This window comes from Anastrepha ludens, chromosome 3, assembly GCF_028408465.1.
Source record: "Anastrepha ludens isolate Willacy chromosome 3, idAnaLude1.1, whole genome shotgun sequence".
NCBI lineage: Eukaryota > Metazoa > Arthropoda > Insecta > Diptera > Tephritidae > Anastrepha > Anastrepha ludens.
In genome coordinates, this window is record NC_071499.1 from 16974874 (window position 1) to 16997435 (window position 22562).

The window sequence follows — 22562 nt, forward strand, 5'->3', positions numbered from 1 at the left end:
TTGTTTTAATATTTTTGTTTTATTTTGTTTAAATATTTTTGTATTTTTTATTTTAATATTTTATTTTTATTTTTTATTTTTTGTTTTAATATTTTTTTATTTTGTTATTACTTTTTTTTATATCGAAGATTCGATTAATTTTCTCCGCTATTCGTATTTTATTAGCTAATTTTTTTTTAGCTCTTAATATCATTTTTAGTTCGTTTAGCTTTCTTGCCAATCGCCCTTAAATTTGACATTTTTATTGCATGCGAGAAATTTTTTCAAAATTTTCCAAGTAGCTTTTAATTAAATTTTTCACGCATAAAATCCTTTTCATATGCAGACTAGGCCACCATATCAGGTACAGTATTTCCACTTTTTACGCTACATTGCCATCTATTTAAAAATTTTATTTTTATTTGTTTATTTTAATATTATGTATATAATTTTTTTTTTAATTTATTTTTATTTTATTTTATTCAGAAATTTATATTTCGTCTTTCTGTTAAACCGAATGGCTTTTTGAAATATTCATTTTCTACATTTATTTTGCTCTACGCGCAAAGTGCCCTTTAACAAAGTCCTCCTTAACAATTCCAGCTCAACATCCACCGCTTCAAGGTGATCGCCCGCTTTGGCCTCATGCACGTTGTCGCCACAAATATTTGCGTTTGGATACGTACGCTCGTCAAGGAGTCACTACTCGAAATCACACTTTATCATCAACGTCGTGAACCCGATCCCGATGACTCGTCCATTGCCAAGTCCATACGTCAGCATGCATTGCGTCATGCTGGTACAGTTCTGCGCACACACACCGGCCCCAATGAAGAATTTGAGGTACTGGACGGCGAGGATTTGCTTCCCGCCAATGCCTACAAAACTGACAATGTAATCTCGAAATTGGTGCGCAAAACTGTTGATGGCATTTCCAAGTCGCTGGGCATGGGCGCTGCTGCCGGTACGAATGCCAATGCAGCGCTCACCACGCTGCTTACATCTACCGCTAGACCTGCCACCATTACCACCACCACCACCACCACTACCCCACGTCCCTATTTCACCACACCATCATATCAGTGGCAAAGTACTACTATGGCACGCAAGTTGAAGAAGTTTATCACGAGCACTACAGCTGCCACGACCACCACCACGTTGGGCACCATGCCTACCACAACACCAACATCGACTACAATGCTGGCGAGCAGCCCTTTTACCACAACCACTACCACAACAACCACGACCACTGAGTCACCCTTCAGACATCACTTTGAGCATTCGGCATTTACGACTGGTGCCCCAAGCGTTGCCACCGATTATCTTATGTCCACACATGGCGCTGTTGCCGATTTGCCATCATCCACCTCAGAGACTATGTCTTCGAGCATTGGTTCGGGCATTGCCTCGTTCTTTAGTAATTTAGTCTCGTCAACGCCTAGTACCACCGTCACCACAACCACACCCTCCACTACCACTGAAAATGCTTTGAATGTCATGACTAATTTGCTTGGACCCGGCATGAATAATTTCCAAACTTACTCGGGCATCTCACATCCGGAATCGACTGGTGTTGTGAGTTTTGAAAATCTAGAGAGCCTCGATAACATCTATCCCGCCGCATTATCCTCCAACATTGGCACTTTGAACTCAACCGCTTGTGGACGTGTCGATATTATGGGCACTATAGTCTACGACTCGGCACCCTTCCTGTATCCCTTCATTATCGAGTACTCACTGATCGGCGCTGTTGTATTGTATGTTATGTGGAAGCATATCGGTCGTTATCCGGGTCGTATGAACGATGAGGATTTGGAGCATCGTTTGGAAGTGATGTTGTCACGTCGTGCTGTGGCAATGGCACATCAGGCTCGTTCGGGTCGTGTCGATTGCGTGGGCTCGTCAAAGGGGTTGTTCTTTGGTCTGTTGTTGTTGGTAGGTGCATTGATCTGCCTGATACTCTTCTTCGTCTTGGTGCGTCATCAGCAGTTCTCGCTGCTAGCAATTTACCTAGCCGACGCAAGTCACTGCATACTCATGGCATTCGCTGTGCTCGCCATCATCATCGGCTTTATAAGGTAAGAATGAAATGGTTTTCTTAAAAAAACGCTAACGATTTCTTCTACTCCCATCCGCAGAGTTAAAAATCTTAAATTCCGTTGCGAAGAGCAATCCAATCTCAATGACATTCTACTACGCATCTCCGCTTTTGGTCTTTTCACCTATTCGGTGTTTGGTGTCATAGCCGGCAGTTTGAAGGCGCTCGAGAGCGAACCGAATCTTCTAGTCATGACCACAAGCGCCGTAGCGGTATTCCAGGTGATCTTGCAATTGCTCTTCATAGCCGATGTTTCCCGTCGTCGCGTTCACTTGCCCGAGCATGACCGCAGCAAACCGGGCCGTCAGATTGTCACATTCCTATTGATCTGTAATGTGGCTATGTTTGCTATTTACACATTTGAAGCTCAAAAAGTATTCGCCAATCCTGTAAGTAGATATGTACGTGAGCGATATATGAAGATATGTTTTACCAAAAGAAAAAAAAACAAAAACCATTTTACGAAATTCAAAAACAAAACGCATAAGTATGTGAGAGTTGATTTTTGAAGGACATTGCAATATCCTTTGTGCCTTATGGTTTTGAAAAGTATGTGAATTCAGAGTTGTTGCATGAGTTTTTGCCTGTTTTTGATTCAAGTAGTGAAGTACTATTCGATTTTAATATGTATACATATTGTTGTTGTAAAAATTAAACGACTCATGATCATTTTAATTTTTTGGTTCCGAAGTTATGATTCCAAACAACGATCGAAGTATCTGAATACTGCAATTGTTTTCACTTCCCATAGACTTAAAATTCCTTCTATGCATTTAAAAATTATCGATTGAAATTTCAAGACCAAGTTTTGGATAGGCTCGTGACATCACTGAGATATTTGAAGTACGCACGCTAAACTTTTCAAGGACGATGTATATGTAGATAGTAGGTGAAATGATTAAAGAACCACTCGAGCCCTCCCCAAGTAGCACTAAACCGCCGTTTTGATACCATTTTCAAACCTCTACCAGGCAGATATCTACAGCCAGCCAGAACTGTTGATGTAACGGAGAAGGCTGATGGGATTTAAGTTAGAGCACTGCATCAGGCTGTCGAAGAAAGGAGCATCCAGTGGTCTTAATCATCTAGTTGCCAAACCCGAACATTTCTAGAGTCTCCTTCTCGGAGGGGTCCTTCTTTACAGTCCCCTTCTCCCCACAGCTTCTGCAATGGAGGTAAATGGCAACCTTAGTTTTTCCGCGAGTATGCCGATCGCCCAATGACCGGTAAAGTTTGGAAATTGAATGGTGTGGAGTCCCCAAAACTTTCTGAGTTCTCCGTCTATTGTACTTGGGCCAGAGGGTTTTCGAAATACCACATAAATAAATGGAGCTACATCCTTTCTGCGCTTTCCTGAGAAATAAGTTGTGCAATTTCCTTTTAACAACAGTCAAGGCGATGCCGATGAGTAAGTAGGAGATCTCTGAGATAAGTCCAGTTCCTTCCTGGCAAGCTCATCAGCAATTTCATTTCTCTCTATGCTCCTATGTCATGGACCGCAGATCAGCGAAATGTTACCTGCACACCCAAGAGATTCGATCTCCTCCTTACAGGAGTTGTCCAGTTTGGATCTGTACCATGGTGTCGTCAAAGCCTTAAACGCAGATTGACTATCGAGAAAAACGTTAATATTATAGCTTCCTTAAGCATTTTGCATGCCTGTAGGATCGCAAAGACTTCTACCTGAAAACCACTATCAGTATTCGGCAATTTTAAGGAAATAGACAAATTGGCCTCGCTCCGAATCCCGAATCCACCTTGGAGGGAAGAGAGGGGTGACAGCTTCTGTGCAGATTTTCCCTTCGTTCCAATCCTGCCTACTTTGAAAAATTGCCCTAGCACAACCCTCAAACTCCAGTTTGCGGATAGAGAGATCTGCATGAAGTTCAGAGAAATTCGGAGTTAACTGCCCAAAAATTTTCCTTCTTTTTTCTTCCCTGAGAGATGTCTCCAGAGGCCAACCTCCTTTAAACTGATTGTACTTTGAACAGTGCTGGAAATAACGTTAAAGTCGATAAGAAGAGCAAAACGACATTCAGGGCAGCACTGGGACAAGTTCTACACACTCCGGTGATGCTAATGCATGCAGTCCTTTGCAACCTCTCCAGTTTAGTGATATAATAACCCTGCCGAAGAGCTTCCCACCAAACCAGGCATCCATACGTTAAAGCTGGCAGAATCGTACATTGTAAATCTAAAACACGACCTGAAGGTTGACAGGACCACATGATTATGTATAGTCGCATGAATTTTTTAAATAAGGCCCAAAGAAAAATGAACATCCTGGTGCTTAAGACTTTGTCAGTAGATCCAGCATGTTAGTTAGTATTTTTCAGGCAGAAGGCCATAGCGGAACCTTGTCACAATCGTTAATACATAGTTGATTTCCAATAGAAACATTAACTTCTACTGAGCTGAAAAATGGTGCTGAAGTTCGTAGGTAGTCTTGATCTCATATTAGTGTATCATTCAGACCAGTCAATAGTTGCCAGATAAATTATGTCAGATAGGATGTAACGCTGCAGCAAAAAAACGGTATGAACTCCTATTTGCATTCAGCTTAGTATAATCTTAGAAAGTTTAAGTTTACAGAATTAGGTAAAAGAACTTAAATAATTTGAGGATTCCTCAAGATGCGTGTCGTGAACAAATGTTCAAAAGCTTCCTCATAAAATATTAGCCGCTTACGGCATTTCGAAACACGACACGAGAAAACTATAGGTTTCTCAAGAGACGAGAGAGTGCTAAATAACCTAAGGGCGTTGCATATCTGCTATAAAGGTATACTCGCATATATCCACTCTGAGATCTCCACAAAGCGTATTTTCACTCAGTATTACTCTAATAAGAGGGCATGGTGTTGGTAGAGGTGTTGTTTGAGTGACACATCCCAGGCCCAATTAGCACAAAAGATGCCATTTTGATATACCACTCGTCGAATCACTGCTTTTTATTAGTCGAACCTTCTGGATTTGACTATGAATCTGCCAATGTCGTCTGTTTTCTTTTCTGCAATTTCTTTCAAGTTAACCATCGAGAATTCCCTCAGCATTCTTTGTCGTAGAGCTCCCAGAGTTGGGCACTCACACAGATAGCGAGAGACTGTTTCCTTTTATTTCAACCTCTATCGTTGTACATCCAAGATGGGTTGGCATGGTCTCCCAAAGGCCAGTGACTGATTATTGTTGACATAATTCTGAATATGTCGGCATTAGGGGGGCATAAACGTCCATATTTTTTTAAGATCTCTGTGAAGATTTGAAAATTATTCTTAGAGAATTTCTGCGCTAAGTAAAGTCGTTTAGATACTCTGCTGCATTTGGTTTTTCTCATACCGAGGAGCCCTTAGCCTTCCTTTGCTATCACCAAGTCGTGACACTTCCAATACTTGATCTATATACTGTGGAGCCACTTGACTAAGTTTTATAGGCCTTGCAGCAAATACCTGATATTTGATGTTGCTAACGGGCAAAGTTCCATAAATGTTCCACAATCTTTCTCTCGAACACTCCAAGGGTTTTTTAGGGGGCATTGCCATTGTCCGTACATCAGAGCCTTACAACAGGAGTGGGACTAGACATATTAGTGGCTTGTCTGGTTCAAAGTACTAAGCACTTTTTCGCAAGAGTTAACTCCATTCCCTTGACATTTCGATCGACATTAATCCCAAGTAGCGAGTGCTAAGTAAATGAAGATATTTACTAGTTTGAAATTTCATCTGGTCAAAGATAAAAGATACAGCTACAGTTCTTCAAAGGTATCACTTTTTCTTCGGGACATTTTACGGCATAGTCAAGATAATAAATAGTAGGAGTATTTTAGAATTAACCCAAATAATGCGACTCTCAAATAGTTTGGCTTTTTAAAATACAAGTATAATAAACATCTTTTTATCAAAACTGTGTCAATTTTCCTACACTTTGACATTCGTATACGACCCTTTTAGGGATGTAAAACTTGCTAGTCTAGTTCTGAATGTAGAAATCATTAAAGCCATTTTTCAGCAAATTCGTATTGGAATCATTTACATGTAATTATAATTCATAGATATTTAATTTAAAAATATTATTTATAGATAAATCTTATCAAAATATATTACTAAATACCTAATAGAGATGTCAATACTGATATTCTGGGATTTCGATTTCAGGGCTCGTGATTTTTATTGAATTTAAGAAATATAGATCTCGAGATGCTGCGAGTATAATAAAGATAAAGAAAGTTCCCAGTGTTCCGGGACTCACCATTTTTGTTTTATTGAATTTAAGAAATTTGTATTCCGAATTAATTTCTGACATGCCGAAATTGTAATAAAAATACAACGACGTCTCGGGCCCGCGTGTTGTTTTTCATGTTTTATTGAATTTACAAAAATGTATGTCCGAAATGAGTCCCGAACGGCCGGGCGATGTTTCGGGCCCAAGTGATTTCCATTGAAATTAAAACATTTATACCCCGACATGAAACCCAAGATGTCGGAACTACTTACATATTAAATAAATCCTGACCTTTCGGGCCCCATCTTCTTTTTTGTTTTATTGAATTAAAAAAATGTATATTCTGAAATGTCTCTCGAGATGACGAGACTATATTAAAAATATTCCAACATTTCGTTATCACTTCTTGTTTTTTGTTTGTTATTGAATTTAAAAAAATTATATCCTGGAATGGATCCCGAGATTCGGGAACTATATCAGAAATATCTCGCCGTTTCAGAAACTCGTATTGTTTTTGGTTTGAATCTTGAGTTTCCGGAACTATATTAAAAATATCCCCACGTTTCGGGACCAAGTGATTCCTATTGAATTTAAGAAATTTATGTATCCCGAAATGAATCCCAACATGCCGGGATTATATTACAAATAACACAACGTTTCGCAACCCCGTCTTGTTTTTTGTTTTGTATTGAATTCAAGAAATTTATATTCTGAAATTAGTCCCGAGATACGAGGATCATATTAAAAATGTCACGACTTTTCGGGACCAAATCTTGTTTTTTTATTGAATGTAAAAAATTTTAATACCGAAATGAGTTACGATTGCCGGGATTATATTAAAAATTTAAGAAAATCTCGGGAGAAAGCGATTTTTATTGAATTTAAAAAAATGTATATCTTCAAATGAGTCCCGATGTTTCGGGATACCGTGGTTTTTTTCTTTTTATTGAATTAAAAAAAAATTTATGTATACCCCAAAATAAGTCCCGAGATGCCGGGATTATACAATATTAAAAACATCCCGATATTTCAGGACTAAGTGTTGTTTTTTCATTGAATTTAAGAAATTGATATCCCGGAATGAATCCCAAAATTCCGGCACTATATTCAAAATATTCGACGTTTCAGGAACTTGTCTTGTTTCTTCATTTTTTATTGAATTTAAGAAATTTTAATACCGAAATGAGTACCGACAATCCGGGACTATACTCTGAAAATCCCGAAATTTCGCGACCACGTGTTTTTTTATTCAGTTGAAAAAGTATATATCCCGGAATGAATCCCGAGATTTTAGGATATTTTTAGTATAGTCCCGAAATTTCAGGAGCACTTGTTTTTTATTAAATTTAGGAAATTTACAATCTAAAATGTTTTTTATTCAATTGAAAAAATGTATATCCCGGAATGAATCCCGTAATTCCGGGACTATGTTAAAAATATCCTGAAATTTCGGAACCACTTGCTTCTTATTAAATTTAAGAAATTTCCAACCCAGAATGAGTCCCGAGATGCCGGCCCTATATTAATATCAACTCAAAATTGTGGGGTCATTAGTTACCGCTAGTATTGGCATCCCTGGTACACACATACATACATATCTCAGTGTAATAAAATATTTTCTTTGTATATTTCTTTTTCAAACCTAGTTTCTTACCACGTTTTCACTTCTCATATCTTCATGTATTGCGTACTTTTTGCACTCTTGATGTTACGTAGAATTAGAGCATGAATCGTTTTGAAAATTTCATTAAAATTTCTATTTTTCCCCTCTATTTTCTCCATCTTCAATGCGGTTTGTCTTCGTTTGTGTGGTGCACAGGTTCAGCTTGACTTTTACGGCTTTGTGCCATGGTCAATAATTCAACGCGTCACACTGCCACTCTGCATTTTCCACCGCTTCCACAGCGCCGTAACACTCGCCGAAATCTGGAAGACAACGTACAAGGCACGCCTCGAATAAGGAGACACGACGACGCTCCAGCTAAAATTGTACTGCATAAGCAAATAGAGAGTGGATTATGTAGAGTGCCCAAAGAGTATTTAAAGCGAATAGCAAAATAGCAAAGAAACTGCCAAACTGCAAAAAAGGTACCAAAAACAAAACAAAAGGAAGCAAAGGAAGCAATGGAGGTAAAGGGAGAAAAGAAAGAAATTGGGAAAACAAGTGACGACGAAAAAATGAATGTCTAAAGAAACAGTTGAATTACACAGCATAATTTAACACTGAAGCAGCGTAAAAGAAAATGAATAATTTAAATTTATTAAAAAGTGACAAATTCGATTGTGTGAGAAGGATAAAATACATAGAAAGTAAAAAATAATTGCACGAATAACCCTGAAAAAACAAACAAAAACAAAAAAACAATTCTATAAGGTAGGGAGGGCTAAGGATGTTGTGAAGTCAAACATATTGAACCACTAAGCTGTTACTCGCATACAACACCACATTATCACCCCACACCGACACACACACACACGCCACATATTCAAACAACCGAAAATAGACACTGGCATATGCCATGCCATGCTATACTACATACACGAACAAACATACACTCAGCAAAGTAATAGTAAGGACAAGTAAAAGTAAAATCATCCAAAGCAAAATGGCAAGCAAACGATTAAGGCGAATCAAATTATGTATTGTAGCCGCATCTGCGCATCTGAATTAGAGCAGACAAAAAAGTTGTATATTTAAGTCTAATGTTAAGATTTTACTTATTAATTATTACAAATAAAAAATGGAAAATGAAAAAAGCAACATAACAATTATTAATTATGAACTACTTACATAGTTAAGCGAGTACAATTTTTAGATTTCCACGAGTGTGTAAAACTAATTTTTAAAAAGTCACCGAAATATTTTTATTTATTATTCTTAACCTACTACAAACCGGATGAAAACAATTTGAAAAAGCAAACAATAAAAAAAAAAATTATTTACATAGAACTTCGTTATGAAGTGGGGAGTAAAAAACAACAATAAAAGATTAATTAATAATTTGAATGTTACCCCATTGATGGTGTAGCAGTTGCGATAACTTTTTTGTTTTTGTTTTTGCTAAGTCATATTTTTAAAGTAAGCTGTAGTGGATGCTAGCAGCCACGCCCATTAGAGTGCAAACACTCATTTGTATGGCCGCAAAGCGACAATTTATTAGTACTTAAATAGTAATGATTTCATATTTGCACTTTTCAAATTAAAGAAAGCGAAGAATGGGGGAAAAATGAGTTGATGGCGGCGGAGATTTACGAACGATATGTAATTTTTTGTGTGTATATTTTTTTTCCGATGTTTTATTCGGTCTTCCTTTAATTTTGGTTTATTGATATTAAATTTTGTGTATCTGTCGAATATTTTTGGAATTTCCTTTATTTAAAAAAATTATGCTTAAAAAGTTTCTAAATATTTGTTTAATTTTTTACTGAATTTTCTTTTAAAATTTGTTTAAGTTTTTTGCCTTTGTAATATATCTAAGTCTTATAAATGTTTGTTCTTTAATGTAAAAACAAATTCAAAATTTTTTTAAATATTTTATTTAACTTTCTTTTAAAACTGTTAAGATTTTGTTATAGCTTTAAGCCCCTTTAAAATTTCTATTTCCGTTTTTATTTAAATAAAGGTTTGTTTTTGAATGTCAAAATAAATTAAAAATTCTTTCACAATATTTCAAAATTTTCCTTAATATTTTATTTAAATTTATTTTAAAATTGCTAACATTTTATTACAGTTTTTATGCCTTTTTATTTTTCGCTTTGTGTGCAACTAAGTGCTCGCTGTTTTTTTGATGAAAATACAACTTTATTCTGAAAAAATGGTTGCAAGTGAATTATTGAAAGTATTGCCCATAGCTGGCTATTACTTCTTCCCATCTTTCTCGTGGATCTCGTATACCATCGCGGTAAAACTGTTCATCTTTTGAGGCTATTAACGAATCAAGTCATTTTTTGATGTCTTCATATGAATGGAACTGCTGGTCAGCTCGACTATGTGCCATCGATTGAAACAGGTGATAATCGGACGGCGCAATATCTGGAGAAGAGGGCGGGTGGGGTATGATTTCACATTTCAGTGTTTCCAGGTAGGTTTTAACGGGACTCACCTTGCCAAGGCCGAGCGTTGTCATGCTGTATAATCACTTTTTCATGCCTCTCTGCGTATTGCGGCCACTTCTCGTGCAGTGCTCGGCCCCAGTGATGGTTTCACTTTGTTTTAACAGTTCATAATAAATAACATCCAAACTTGGTCCCACCAAATGCATAGCATCACCTTCGCAGCGTGCATATTCGGGCGAGACGACGACGTAGAAGCATAACCGGGCAGTCCCCATGACTTTCTTTTCTTTGGATTGCTGTAGTGAATCCATTTTTCATCACCCGTCACGATGCGATGAAGAAAGCCCTTTCTTTTTCGCCGCTGGAGCAGTTGTTCAAAGGCGAAAAAACGACGTTCAACATCCCTTGGTTTTAACTCATAAGCAACCCAAGTCCCCTGTTTCTGAATCATTCCCAAAGCATGCAATCGCTTGGAAATGGATTGGCGGGTAACGACTAATACTGAAGTAATCTCTTCTTGCGTTTGACACGGATCCTCATTGATCCTCATTGAGCAATGCCTCCAATTTAGCGTCTTCGAAGGTTTTCGGCCTTCCTTCTCGCGGGTGGTCGTCAACATTAAGATCACCGTCTTTGAAGCGACGGAACCGATCTCGTCACGTTAATTCACTTAAAGCAGCATCTCCATACACTTTTTGCAGCTCTCGATGCGCTTCAGCCGCTGTTTGCTTCGAATGAATGAGGAAAATCAACACTTCCCGCAAATGGCCATTATTCGGCACAAAATCAGACATTTTCACAAAACCAAAAGTATAGGGCACCAAAACGAAATCAGTAATGTGTGTGAATCGGAGTCTTTTCCATAAGTGTAAGCTTGGTTTATGATGTTTAGGTTATGTTAGAATCGACTACCACCTACTGCTGGCAGCATCGATTGACAAACAGCGGGAGTTAGTTGCGCACCTAATAAAATATTATGCTTTGTTCTCATTTTTCTGTTGGTTTCTTATTTTTTTTTTTTTTTTTTGTGTTTGAGCCATTTCTCAATTTGATATATTTACTTGAATTTTTGTAAATTTTTATTTTGCCTCCATTTTGTGTAAAAATATTTTGTGATTATATTTTAATTATTGTTTATTTAATCTTTTTTCATATTTTTTTCTTAGTATTTTATATTTATATTTTGTTTTTGTAGTATTTTAAAAAAAATGTGTATCAAAAGGGGCAAAAAAAACCAATTGAATAAAAAAAGCAACGGAAAAAGAAAATTTCGATTAAAAAAAATATAAATGATTTAAAAAAAATAAAGAAAAGTTTTAAAATATTTCCTTTTCATTCGAATTTTTCGATTCGAGACTTCTTATTTTATTTCTCACAGGACTAACTATCTGTATCTCTGTCTCTATCCTTTCCGATCTCTTTCTCTGATACTTTTCTCCTTCCCTCCTTGACTACAAATCTACCCCCTTTCCAGAGCCTTAAATATAATGGGCTTTTTAGCCTGAGTGTTTTAGGAGCCACCAAATCTCCTGGTGCTCCTTGGCTCGACCTTTTCATTTTTCTTATTTTATTTGTTTTTTGTCTGATTTAATCCTATAAGTTTTAAATTTATATTTCAATTTTTATAGATTTCTGATTCCTATGAAAGGAAATATGTCCTTAATTGTATTGGGAAAATAAAATTCATTGTTATAATATTTCTTTTATTTTTTATTATAAATTTTTTTAATAATATATTTTTTTAAATTATTTTTTTTTTTATTTCTATTGTTTTTTATTTATTCTGTTTTGTTATATTTCAGTTTGAAATACTTGATTCTTGAACATTTAAATAGTTCTATTTTTTAGGGTTCTAATATTTCTAAAAAATCAGTGTGCAATATTTTTATTTTCTGATTATAGTTTTTACTATTATATAAAATAAAATGAAATATTACTTTCATATATTTTACTTTTGTTAATGTTTAAAAATATTTGTACTTTTTTATTACAATATTTTCTATTTTTTTTTTGGTATTTTAAACTAATTTTTTTTTCAATATTCTAAAATATTTTTTCTGCTCGGTTCTAATTTTTCTATTGGTTTCTGCTTTCTTTGTGTTTTTCTATGTTTTAACCTTTTAAGTTTTAAATTTGTGTTTTAGTTTCAATCGATTTCTGATTTCCATGAAAGAAGTATGCTTTTTATTGTATTAACAAATAAAATGAAAATAAACTAAAATTTACTGTTATTATATATATTTAAAAATTTTGCAGTTCTGTACTCTGTTTTATAGTATTTTTGGTTTTTTTTTACATTTTATTTTTGTTAAAATATTTAATTAATTAATTTTCAGAGCCTTCACTACAATTTAATTCCCTTGAATTTCTCTCCTTTCTTTGATTTTAGGTTTTATTAATTTTTTCATGACAAAAAATAATTTTCCAGTTCTTTTATGAGAAAAACAAAAATCATTGCCCATGTATATTTTGTGAAAAAACAAATGCAATCGAATATTTATTTTATGTTACAACTTAATGAGTAAAGATCTATAAATCTAACTCCCGAGTAAGAGAAAACCAGTGAATATATACTAATATTAAGTAAATTAAACTAAAGTTATATACACCCATATTAATATTAAACATAAAGAAATACAAAAACAAAAGCAAAAAAAAAAATTCATAAAAAATTGTTGTTTATTTATTTTCTATGCAGTTGTTGGTAAACGATATTCTCCATATCTAATACAACTAAGAAATTAAAGGAAAAAGTTAAGCAAATATATATACATACATAGAAATACTGAATGGGCTTGGAGTATAAATTTTACTATACATATATATAAGCGTGTTATCAGCAGTATTTTGAAACAAAAAGGGTAAGAAATAATATTAAAAATTATTCATTAAATTTGATGATATTTGTATCCACATGGAAATACATACATACGAGTACATTAAACAGGAAGCACAGCATTTTAGTAACGATTTTGACAGAGCAGTTCGAAAGAGTATCACAGATTATACTACATAATTTATTAGAACATGGACGACGATAAGAGAAGGAAAGGTGCATCAATTGCGTATCATCACTAACATCAACACATTAATCATCAACAGCAAGAGTGATAATTTTTTTCAGTATATGCGGCACACCGCTTGAGAAACTGGGAGAGATTTTGCATCCATTATATGGAGGTGAATGCTCTTTAGAAAAATTGAACGGCATCTCTCTACAGTTTCAGTAGGTTTTTTTATTGAGTACTCGCCAACTGATTAAGGGTATCAAGAGAGATAGAGAGAGAGAGAAATAGAGGTGTTCATCTCTCACTGGCTTACCTACATAAAATCCCTAAGTAACACTTATTCCAGGCCAGCTGTTCTGCAACTTCATTTGTCCAGCATTTTTTCTCTCTACTTCATTATGAACTGGGGCCCACGTGCGCTGGCGCGTGTTCTGTTTAAACATGGCTGGCAGATATCAGCGATAGTATACGAGTAGGTAGGTAGGTAGGTGGGGTGGCTGTCGCAATGACACACTTAGACCTTTCGTAGGTCCATTGTGATAGCACTGGAACTTAACCTTACACTATAGGATCCTTTTCAAACCAGCCGGTAGCTTTAATAACCTAGCAAAGCTTCTTTAGTTTTAGATGCGCTATGTCCGCTACATCAGTAAAAAAAATTCCGCATCAAAAGTGCGAAGCCTCCTTGTCGCTAAGCTTTCACACTCACATAAAAGATGACTGACTGTTTCCTCTTCTTTTGTATTAGACAGCTTCTTCAGAAATCGAAGTACAGGAGTCCTAAGCTTCTAGAATGGCTGCTTATTAAACAATGACCTGTCAATACCCCTAACATTTTTTTTATAGCTTCTCTGTCGACAGTTTAGCACAAATTAAATGTTCAGAGTTCTAATTGAAACCCCAGAGAAGATCTCTTGTAGCCTTGCTATCACTAAACATGAATAAGTCTTTTCATGAAGGTTCGCTTTCGGGCTGCTACACAGCTCAAGTGAAAACTAAACACTCTGCGTTCCCACGACAGTCGGTTCTACGTAACCGGAACGACCCCAATTTATATCCAGCTAAGTAAGGTTGCTTCAGCAGCATTCCCCGTATATGAATAAGTAGTGTTAATGCTGCTACAATAACAACAACTAAACACTCTGCATCGATATGAGGAAGAGGTAGATAGATATTCGTTTCCTGATACCGAACAGAGAGATTTTGGAATTGCTTGGTCTTGATTTGTCTATCAAACAATTCACGGAAACGCTCCCAGTCTTTTTTTCTCTCTAAGCAGGGATGGTAATTGTGCAGGCTTCTCATAAGTCTCTTAGCATAAACTGTTTGGTTGCAATTTGTTTCTTGATACTAAATAGAGAGATTTTTAAAACTGCTGAATCTTGAAACTGCTTGGTTCTAGACTAACTATTTTGCGGAAGTGGTCCCAGTTTGTTTCGTTCCAAGCAGAGTTGTGGTTTGGACTTACATCCAGCACTGCGGAAATGATAAATAGTACCATACGTTCGGAGTCTGTCAGAATAAGTTGAATCAACATAATTCCGTACGGTTCGACTAACAACTGGATTTAGAAAAAATAAGAAGACAGGATCACCTCGCGAACAGTGTGACAGTTCGAAAGAAACGGTCGGTCTTGAGCTTGCTAACAGCTCCCGAAGGCTACAATGGTTTGCCTGTGTCATAAGAACGTATTATTCTTCTTAATTGGGGCGATAACCGCTGACGCCATTTAGGTCGAGTTTAACAAATCGCACCAGTCGCTTCTTTCCCGTGCTAACTTCACCAAGTGAACCCTGTTGGATACACCAAGTGAAGCTAAGTCCTTCTCCACCTGGTCTTTCCAACGCCGAGGAGGCCTTCCTTTTCCTCTACTACCACCAACTGGTACCGCATCGAATACTTTCAGAACCGGAGCGGTTGTGTCGAACGACATGACCCAACCTACGAAGCCGTTGCACTATGTCGAATAGAGATAAGGACAGGAAGAGCTCTAGAATTATAACAGTTTAACTGAGGTTTTAGATATGAAATGCAAATTATTATTACTTGGGAGGTGTGCCGTACACCTAATGTGTGTGAGTGATTCCACGGAAAGGTAAAGTATGAAAATCTGTTGTCTCTATAGAGATCGTTTTCTTGAAAAATACGAAAAGAGGCTTCTGGAATGAGAAATTCTCGACTGACTCAGACATTTTTTGAAGAATAACTATTTAGGAATCGGGGATAATTCCGAGGAAATAGCAAGTTTCCTTCGAAAGCGAAAGTTTCTTTAAGAGAAGTACGCTTCGCAGAGCTTGAAAAATTTTGTGTCCCTCAGCGGTTTATAACGATCTTTTCTCTAGATCGATTATCATGAACTGCAAAGTATTCAGATCTTGCGATATTTTCAAAGTATATGAGTCAATTTTATATGCATAGCGCATTGGATTTTGTTTAGTTGATCCCTCAACAGCGATCACACATTGATACGAATTTTTCTTTTTCACTCCACTCGGGGGCAAAGGGCCTCTACAAGATTCAGTCTTGCGTTGGTTTCGTTAATCTAAGCAAAGGGCCTCTACAAGACTCAGTCTTGTGTTGGTTTCGTTAATCTATTTGATTTCTGACAGGGTAGGTGAATAGCCTACCGAATTTTTCTTACAATCCAAATATTTTAGGGTCATATTTACCGCTTCACCATAAGGCTTGTTCAGGGTTGTTATTGTTCAAAAGAACCGCAAGCGAATTGATCTGGGAATACGAAAAAGTGTGGGTAACCATTTTTCATGTCTTTACTTTCTAAAAATATGGTACTTGACCATCTTATTTGTGCAATGACGTGCAGGAGAGGTATTAGATTTATATCAGCAGAAATAGTGATGCTGGTCTCAACAAATCACTCAACTGGTCCATGAATCCAGAGACTTTGAGCAGCCGTTTCATACATATATAAATTATGATTCGTGGTTCTTAGTTGGCGGTATAACTTTTCCATCAGCGAGGAAGAAACTCCTGCGCCTTCCCAGTCTGGTGGCAAAGTCGCTAGCCTCGGACCCAGGCGCGGATGCAGAAGGCTATTCTCCTACTCATCTGAAACGTATGCCAATTCATATCCTTAAGTAAGACCTTCTAAGATACCAAATACTCCAAAGACGCTCTCCAAATACCATCTTTTTCAGTATCTAGCATATTTTTGTAAGTGATTTCGAGCCTGAGAGAAATCTGCCAGAATGCCCAAATCACACCCAAATCACAGGCGTTGCTATACATCTACACATGAATGTCATTATCATCACCATCATCATCAAGAACATCAGCACCATCACCATCGCCTCCACCTTCACCAACAACAACAACATCACAACACTGCAAACTCGCAGAATGCATAAAAAGTAAGCAGGAAAAGCGGAAGCGGAAGCTGAAGCAAAGCAAGCAAAAATGCCTGATTAGAACTGCGAAAACAAACATACAAACATACATACATGGTAAACAACAACAACAACAACAATAAACTGTGATCAATTGACATTTATTTTATGTTTTTTTGGCAACGTTGGAAATGCAAACAACACAAGAAGAAAAAGCAGCAAAAACGAAAACAAAAACAAATACAAAAACATGAGAGAATTGGAAATTATTAGAGGAAGCGAGAAGCAGAAAAAAGTCAAGTATATTAAATTTGATCCAGAGTTTTGTAGTAATTATGAACATTTTTTATATAAAAACGCGCATTTGAAAAAAAAGAAAATTCAATTGCGTAATAGAAACAAAAGAAACATGAAAAGGTAAATGAATTAAACAAAAGAAGAAAACAAAAAACGAAAACTAATATAAAATAAAGCAAAGCACGAAAGTGCGAGTAAAATTAATGAATGAAAAAAATTAAAACCAAAAACCTAAGAAATGTAAAAAATTAAAGTAATCAACTTTTTTAAATGTCCATTTTGAATATTAGTAGTGAACTTTAAATGATAAAAAAAAACTTATAAAGCAGAAAACAAACAAACAAAGCAAAATACAAAAAACGAACGAACAACAGCAGCATTACAAAACAAATAAAGCAGCGTAAGAAGAGAAGAAAAAAATCAGGCGAGCAGGAAATTTGTTGCATTTTGACGTAAACAGAAACCACACGAAATTAGGTACAGGAAAAAAATTTCAAAAAAACCTAACAAAAATGAGTAATGAATACAAGCAAGTGCGTATGTATGTACGTGTTCTATAAAAAACAAATCTATATAAAAACCTGTTTACATGTAATTTTTGGAAAGAAAATAAAACAAATCCCTCGAAAAACACAGGGAGCAAAACACAACCCGAAAACATTCTAAAAAACATACAGAAGGCATTTAAACAAAAACAAAAAGAAAACCAAATTATTGGCAACACACAAGCAATACACACACATACATGCTTACAAAATTAAAACAGCAACAACAACAAAACAATGTATGTAAATGTACACCAACAACCCACCAATTTCTAAGTATTACATACACACGAACATTCTTTTGAAATTAATTATATATATATACTTATAGATGTGTATGTGCAAGAAAGAGAACAACAACAACAAGAAAAACGAAATTACGCTAATCGTTGCATTTTTCGTTGTGTGAAAAGCAAACCAATAAACTTTCATTGAATTCATGCCGAATTTTTTTTCAATGTGTGGGGAAATTTCTCACTGTCATCAGCAGATGGGCAAATAGTTTTTAGAAAACTGCATTAAATATTTAAAAAATTGCGCTTCATGTAATTCATAAAATTACAAAAAATAAAAGAAAAAAAAAATAACAACAACAAATAAGAAAATTAAATACATATGTAAGCATAAGTGTGTGGCTCTGTCTACCTTAGGATCATCTCCGTGGCGCACAGCCTTTGGCGCGCAGAGAAATTTCAAGTTGCTGCTATCTAAGTTTTATAGAGAGTTCGATCGCTTGAATCGATGTTCATAAATAGCACATACATACATACATATTCATCATCCCGTGCATTTCACTTTACATAAGCACTATTTTTTATGTATGTATGTACGTGTAAACATGCATATGTATGCATGCACGTATGTGCATAGTCATCTTCACACCCAACACTACTCCACTTCCGACATCAATAAACACTTAAGAACACTGCCGTTTATGTATATACTGGTATACATATATACATACATTTATATATATTTACATAATACATAAAAATCACATAAATACGTCAGCAGCCAGTGGCAAATGATCCGCATTATCAATGGTAAAAAAACAAAAAGCTCACAAGAGTCTGCATGCAAGTAAATTCACTGCTCCGTGGTAGAAGACGCGCTTGCTTATTTCTAATTTAATTAAAATTAGTCTCGTAATTGAAGTATGAACTCAAAAAAAAAATCCAAAAAAACTTTTTTTTTTTAATTTCGGGATTACTAAAAACATTCAGATGATTTGAGAAACTGTTCCAGAACATTTAAAAAAATGTCAGTATTATTTCAAAAGTTCTATCTATATATAATATTAGTGCACGAATCCAAAAAACTGCACCAGGACATTATAAAAAATTTCGGGATTAGTGCGGAAATTCAAATCAAAGCAAAATTTTAATCCGATAAATCTTCATATTAGTATATGTACGCAAAAACTATTCAAAATTGTTTGAAAAAATTTCGGGATTTATATAAAATGCTATCTATTAGTACATGAATCCAAAAAATTGCTCCAGAGCATTATACAAAATTTTGGGATTATTGCAAAAATTTCAATACGAACAATTTTCCTCTTATTATGTGAATTCAAAAGCTATTCAAAACTATTTGAAAAAATTTCGGGACTTCAGAAAAATTTTCGGGATTAAAAAAATGCTACCTATTAGTACATGAATCCAAAAAACTGCTCCAGAGCATTATACAAAATTTCGGGATTATTGCAAAAATTTCAACCCGATACATCTTCATATATGCACTCAAAAACTATTCCAGACTATTTGAAAAACTTTCGGGATTATATGAAAAATATTTCCTATTAGTGCATGACTCCAAAAAACTAATCCACAGCATTATACAAAATTTCGGAATTATAGTGTGAATTCAAAAACTTCAAAACTATTTGAAAAGGGATTCTTTAAAAAGTCTGCCTTGGGAGCATGAGTCCAAAAAATTACCCCAGAGCATTAAAAAAGTTCGGGATTATTGCGAAAACTCAAATCAGAGACTACTCAAAACTGTTTGAAACATTTCGGGAGTATAGAAAAGATTTCGGAATTATAGAAAAAATTTCGAAATTATATAAAAAATACTTCCTATTAGTACATGAACCTAAAAAACTGCTTCGCGGCATAAAACAAAATTTCGGCATTATTGTGAGAATTCAGAATTCAGTTTAAATTAAACTATTTGAAACAATTTTTGGGATTCTTTAGAAATTGATCAAGAGCATTAAAACCAATTTGGGCATTATTGCGAAAACTCAAATCAGAGCAAAATTTTAGTCGCTTAAGGTGGCGCAAAAGTAACCTTCCGATGTTTTTTGGCTGTAATTTAAAAAAAAAATGAAAAACTTTGATTATTCTTGTGGATTATTTTTATTTGGCCTTTTAATTTTTTTTACATCAAGTCGAGTATATGATGTCATGTAAATGGCCGCCGCCACAGTTGATTGCCATTTGAGCCCTTTTTATGGCATTTTCCATCGCTTTGGCCAAAACTTCCGGCGATAGGTCCTCACATTTTTGACAGATACTGTCTTTAAGAGCTGCAAGAGTCTGAGGTTTGTTGACATAAGCCCGCGACTTCAAAAAGCCCCACAAAAAGAAGTCTGGAGCGGTCAAATCAGGCGATTTTGCTGGCCAGTGCAAATCGCCAAAACGGGAGATTAGGCGCTCGGGAAATGCATCTTTCAGCATATCGGTTGTGGCACGTGCAGTGTGTGCCGTTGCACCGTCCTGTTGGAACCACATGTTTTCCAATCCCAATTCATCAAGTTGCGGCAAAAAGAACTCGTTGATCATTACTCCGTAGCGCTCACCATTCACAGTAACCGTTTGGCCCGAAGAAAAAAAGTCCGATGACTCCTCCAGCGAAAACAGCACACCATACAGTGACTTTGAGCGGGTGTAATGGCTCTTCGTGGGTTACACGCGGATTTTCAGTGCCCCAGAAGCGTAAATTTTGCTTATTTACGTACCCGCTCAGATGGAAATGGGTCTCATCACTCATGATTATTTTTGATGAAAAATCATCTTTCTCTTGGTGGTGATTAAGTATGGCTTGAGCGTATGTTAGACGCGATTGGCGGTCAGCAGCTAACAGCTGATGCACCGTCTGGACTTTGTATGGAAACATCTTCAAATCTTGTACCAAAATTCGCTGTAAAGACCGTCGACTGATACCCATTTGCGTGGCACGTCGTCTGGTCGATGTCGACGACGCTTCCATGACATCCTCGGCTACAGCAGCAATATTCTCTGCAGAACGGCTACTGCGGGGTCTGCCACGCCTGGCAGCATCTCGTATTGTGCCAGTCTCTTCGAGGCGAGCGGCTAAACGTCGCAGTGTTTCACCAGTAGGCGTTGGACGGCGAGGAAATCTGCGACGAAATTCACGTTGTGCCAAAGTCACCGACCGATTATTGGTCAAATAAATAGTCAGCAATATTCCGCGTTCTGGAGCAGTGTAGCATAACATTGTTTATTAAGGTGTATTTCGCATGTGTTTACTACACAAATGTCAAAACAGAACTGACATTAGGGGCCAATCGCAAAATTTATAGCATTTTCTGATAGGAGGATTACTTTAGCGCCACCTGTTAGTATAAGAGGAATATTTCCTGTGTTTCAGGCATTCAAATTTTGTATTGCTAAAGCGCCATGTACATCCGAGCCTTTAACTCAGTTCTTGGGTTTTGACCGTCAAATCTTTCAGCGAACATCTTTTAACGCCTTTAATTATCACACAGAGAGGTTTTTTAGCCTCATTCGTGAAGGCAGTTTAAGTACAGGGAACGAAAAAAATTAAGCCACAAGCATTTCATCTGGTTTTTGGTCTTTTCTTCGCAAAAAAAAATGCTGAACATCGATAATTTTTGTGCACATTTTTGGACAATGTTTTTGGCCAATTCACGAATCTGGTATTCAAAAGAAGTATTCACGCGAATCCCCTACGTCTGCCTCAGCAATTTAAATGAATAGTCACGCAAATCCCCTACGTCACGTCTTTGCCTCAGCAAGTTTCCTTTACTCTTTGCCATTTTAGGTAGAAATCAGCAGTAAAGGCTTCGAATTTTGAGTTGATTTAGAATTATTCGCCTCTGCAACTCCAAATTAGATGCATGCACATGGAACTGAGGTACTGGATTTTAAGAGAGGCTGGAATGCACTTTATTCCCTTCAAGTTCAAAACAAACGCCAATAATTTCTGCTAACACTGGCACTTAGATGGTAGTAATATTCAAAATAAGTGTATCACGCAAAACGCTATTTGTATGTAGAAAAACTCAAATTCCAAAAACAAAAAAAAAGTTAAGGCATCTGTGTAGCATAAATGTAAAAATGGCATATACATATACATATAACCATAGTTAAAGGAAATTAAAAAAAATATTTAAAAAAAACGATATGGCGCACACAACGATGAATGAAATTTTATGAGCAGAGCGTAAAAAGTTCGTAATACCAGCATTTTCAATTCATTATTCATAATTACTCATCTATGTAGAGATTTTAAATTGAAGCATACTTCGAGGCTGAGACATGTAAGATGTAGGCATTGAGAGAAGGCAAATATGGCAGAAATGAGAAAGCAAATATGGCAAAAATGTGAGTGGGGAAGAAATGAAGTGAGGTTGAATGAAAGAAATGTTAAGCGAAGTGCATAATGGTAAATGAGAAAATTTAAAGCTTTCAGCCGCTTGTAGGATACTTTGAATGCTACTTCAAGCCACTGTTTCCTTCCACGTACAGAAGCAGTGTGCAAGCGGGAGATGAAATATTCAAGTATATATAAGTACATGCATACATATGTACAAGTAGATGTGCATATGTGTATATACTTATATGTACAGTGACCAACAAAAGTCTACATACACCCCCCATTTCCACTGAATTGAAAGTTCAAAAACTTTACTGAAAAATGTGTTTACACAGTTTTATTTGAAAGCTTTCTCTAATCATTATAAACTTAAAAAAATCCATACATTAACATAAAATAGCAAAGCTATGGCAAAAAAACCTAAAATCAAC

The 22562-nt window shown here is 35.9% G+C and overlaps 1 protein-coding gene across 12 annotated transcripts in view; it reads left to right on the forward strand.

The window, feature by feature from the left end:
• LOC128857068 (proton channel OtopLc) overlaps positions 1-12042 on the forward strand; it is a 121219-nt gene extending 109177 nt beyond the window's left edge. For 9 of the 12 annotated variants that reach the window (XM_054092625.1, XM_054092620.1, XM_054092623.1 and 6 more), the window contains 3 exons: positions 583-2057; positions 2118-2478; positions 8114-12042. In XM_054092625.1, the coding sequence (XP_053948600.1) occupies positions 583-2057; positions 2118-2478; positions 8114-8254 (1977 nt within the window). In that variant the 3' untranslated portion in view covers positions 8255-12042. The remainder of the gene's footprint in view (positions 1-582; positions 2058-2117; positions 2479-8113) is intronic. The other 3 variants (XM_054092621.1, XM_054092631.1, XM_054092632.1) reach the window with 1 other exon arrangement.
• The last annotated feature ends 10520 nt before the right edge of the window (positions 12043-22562 follow it).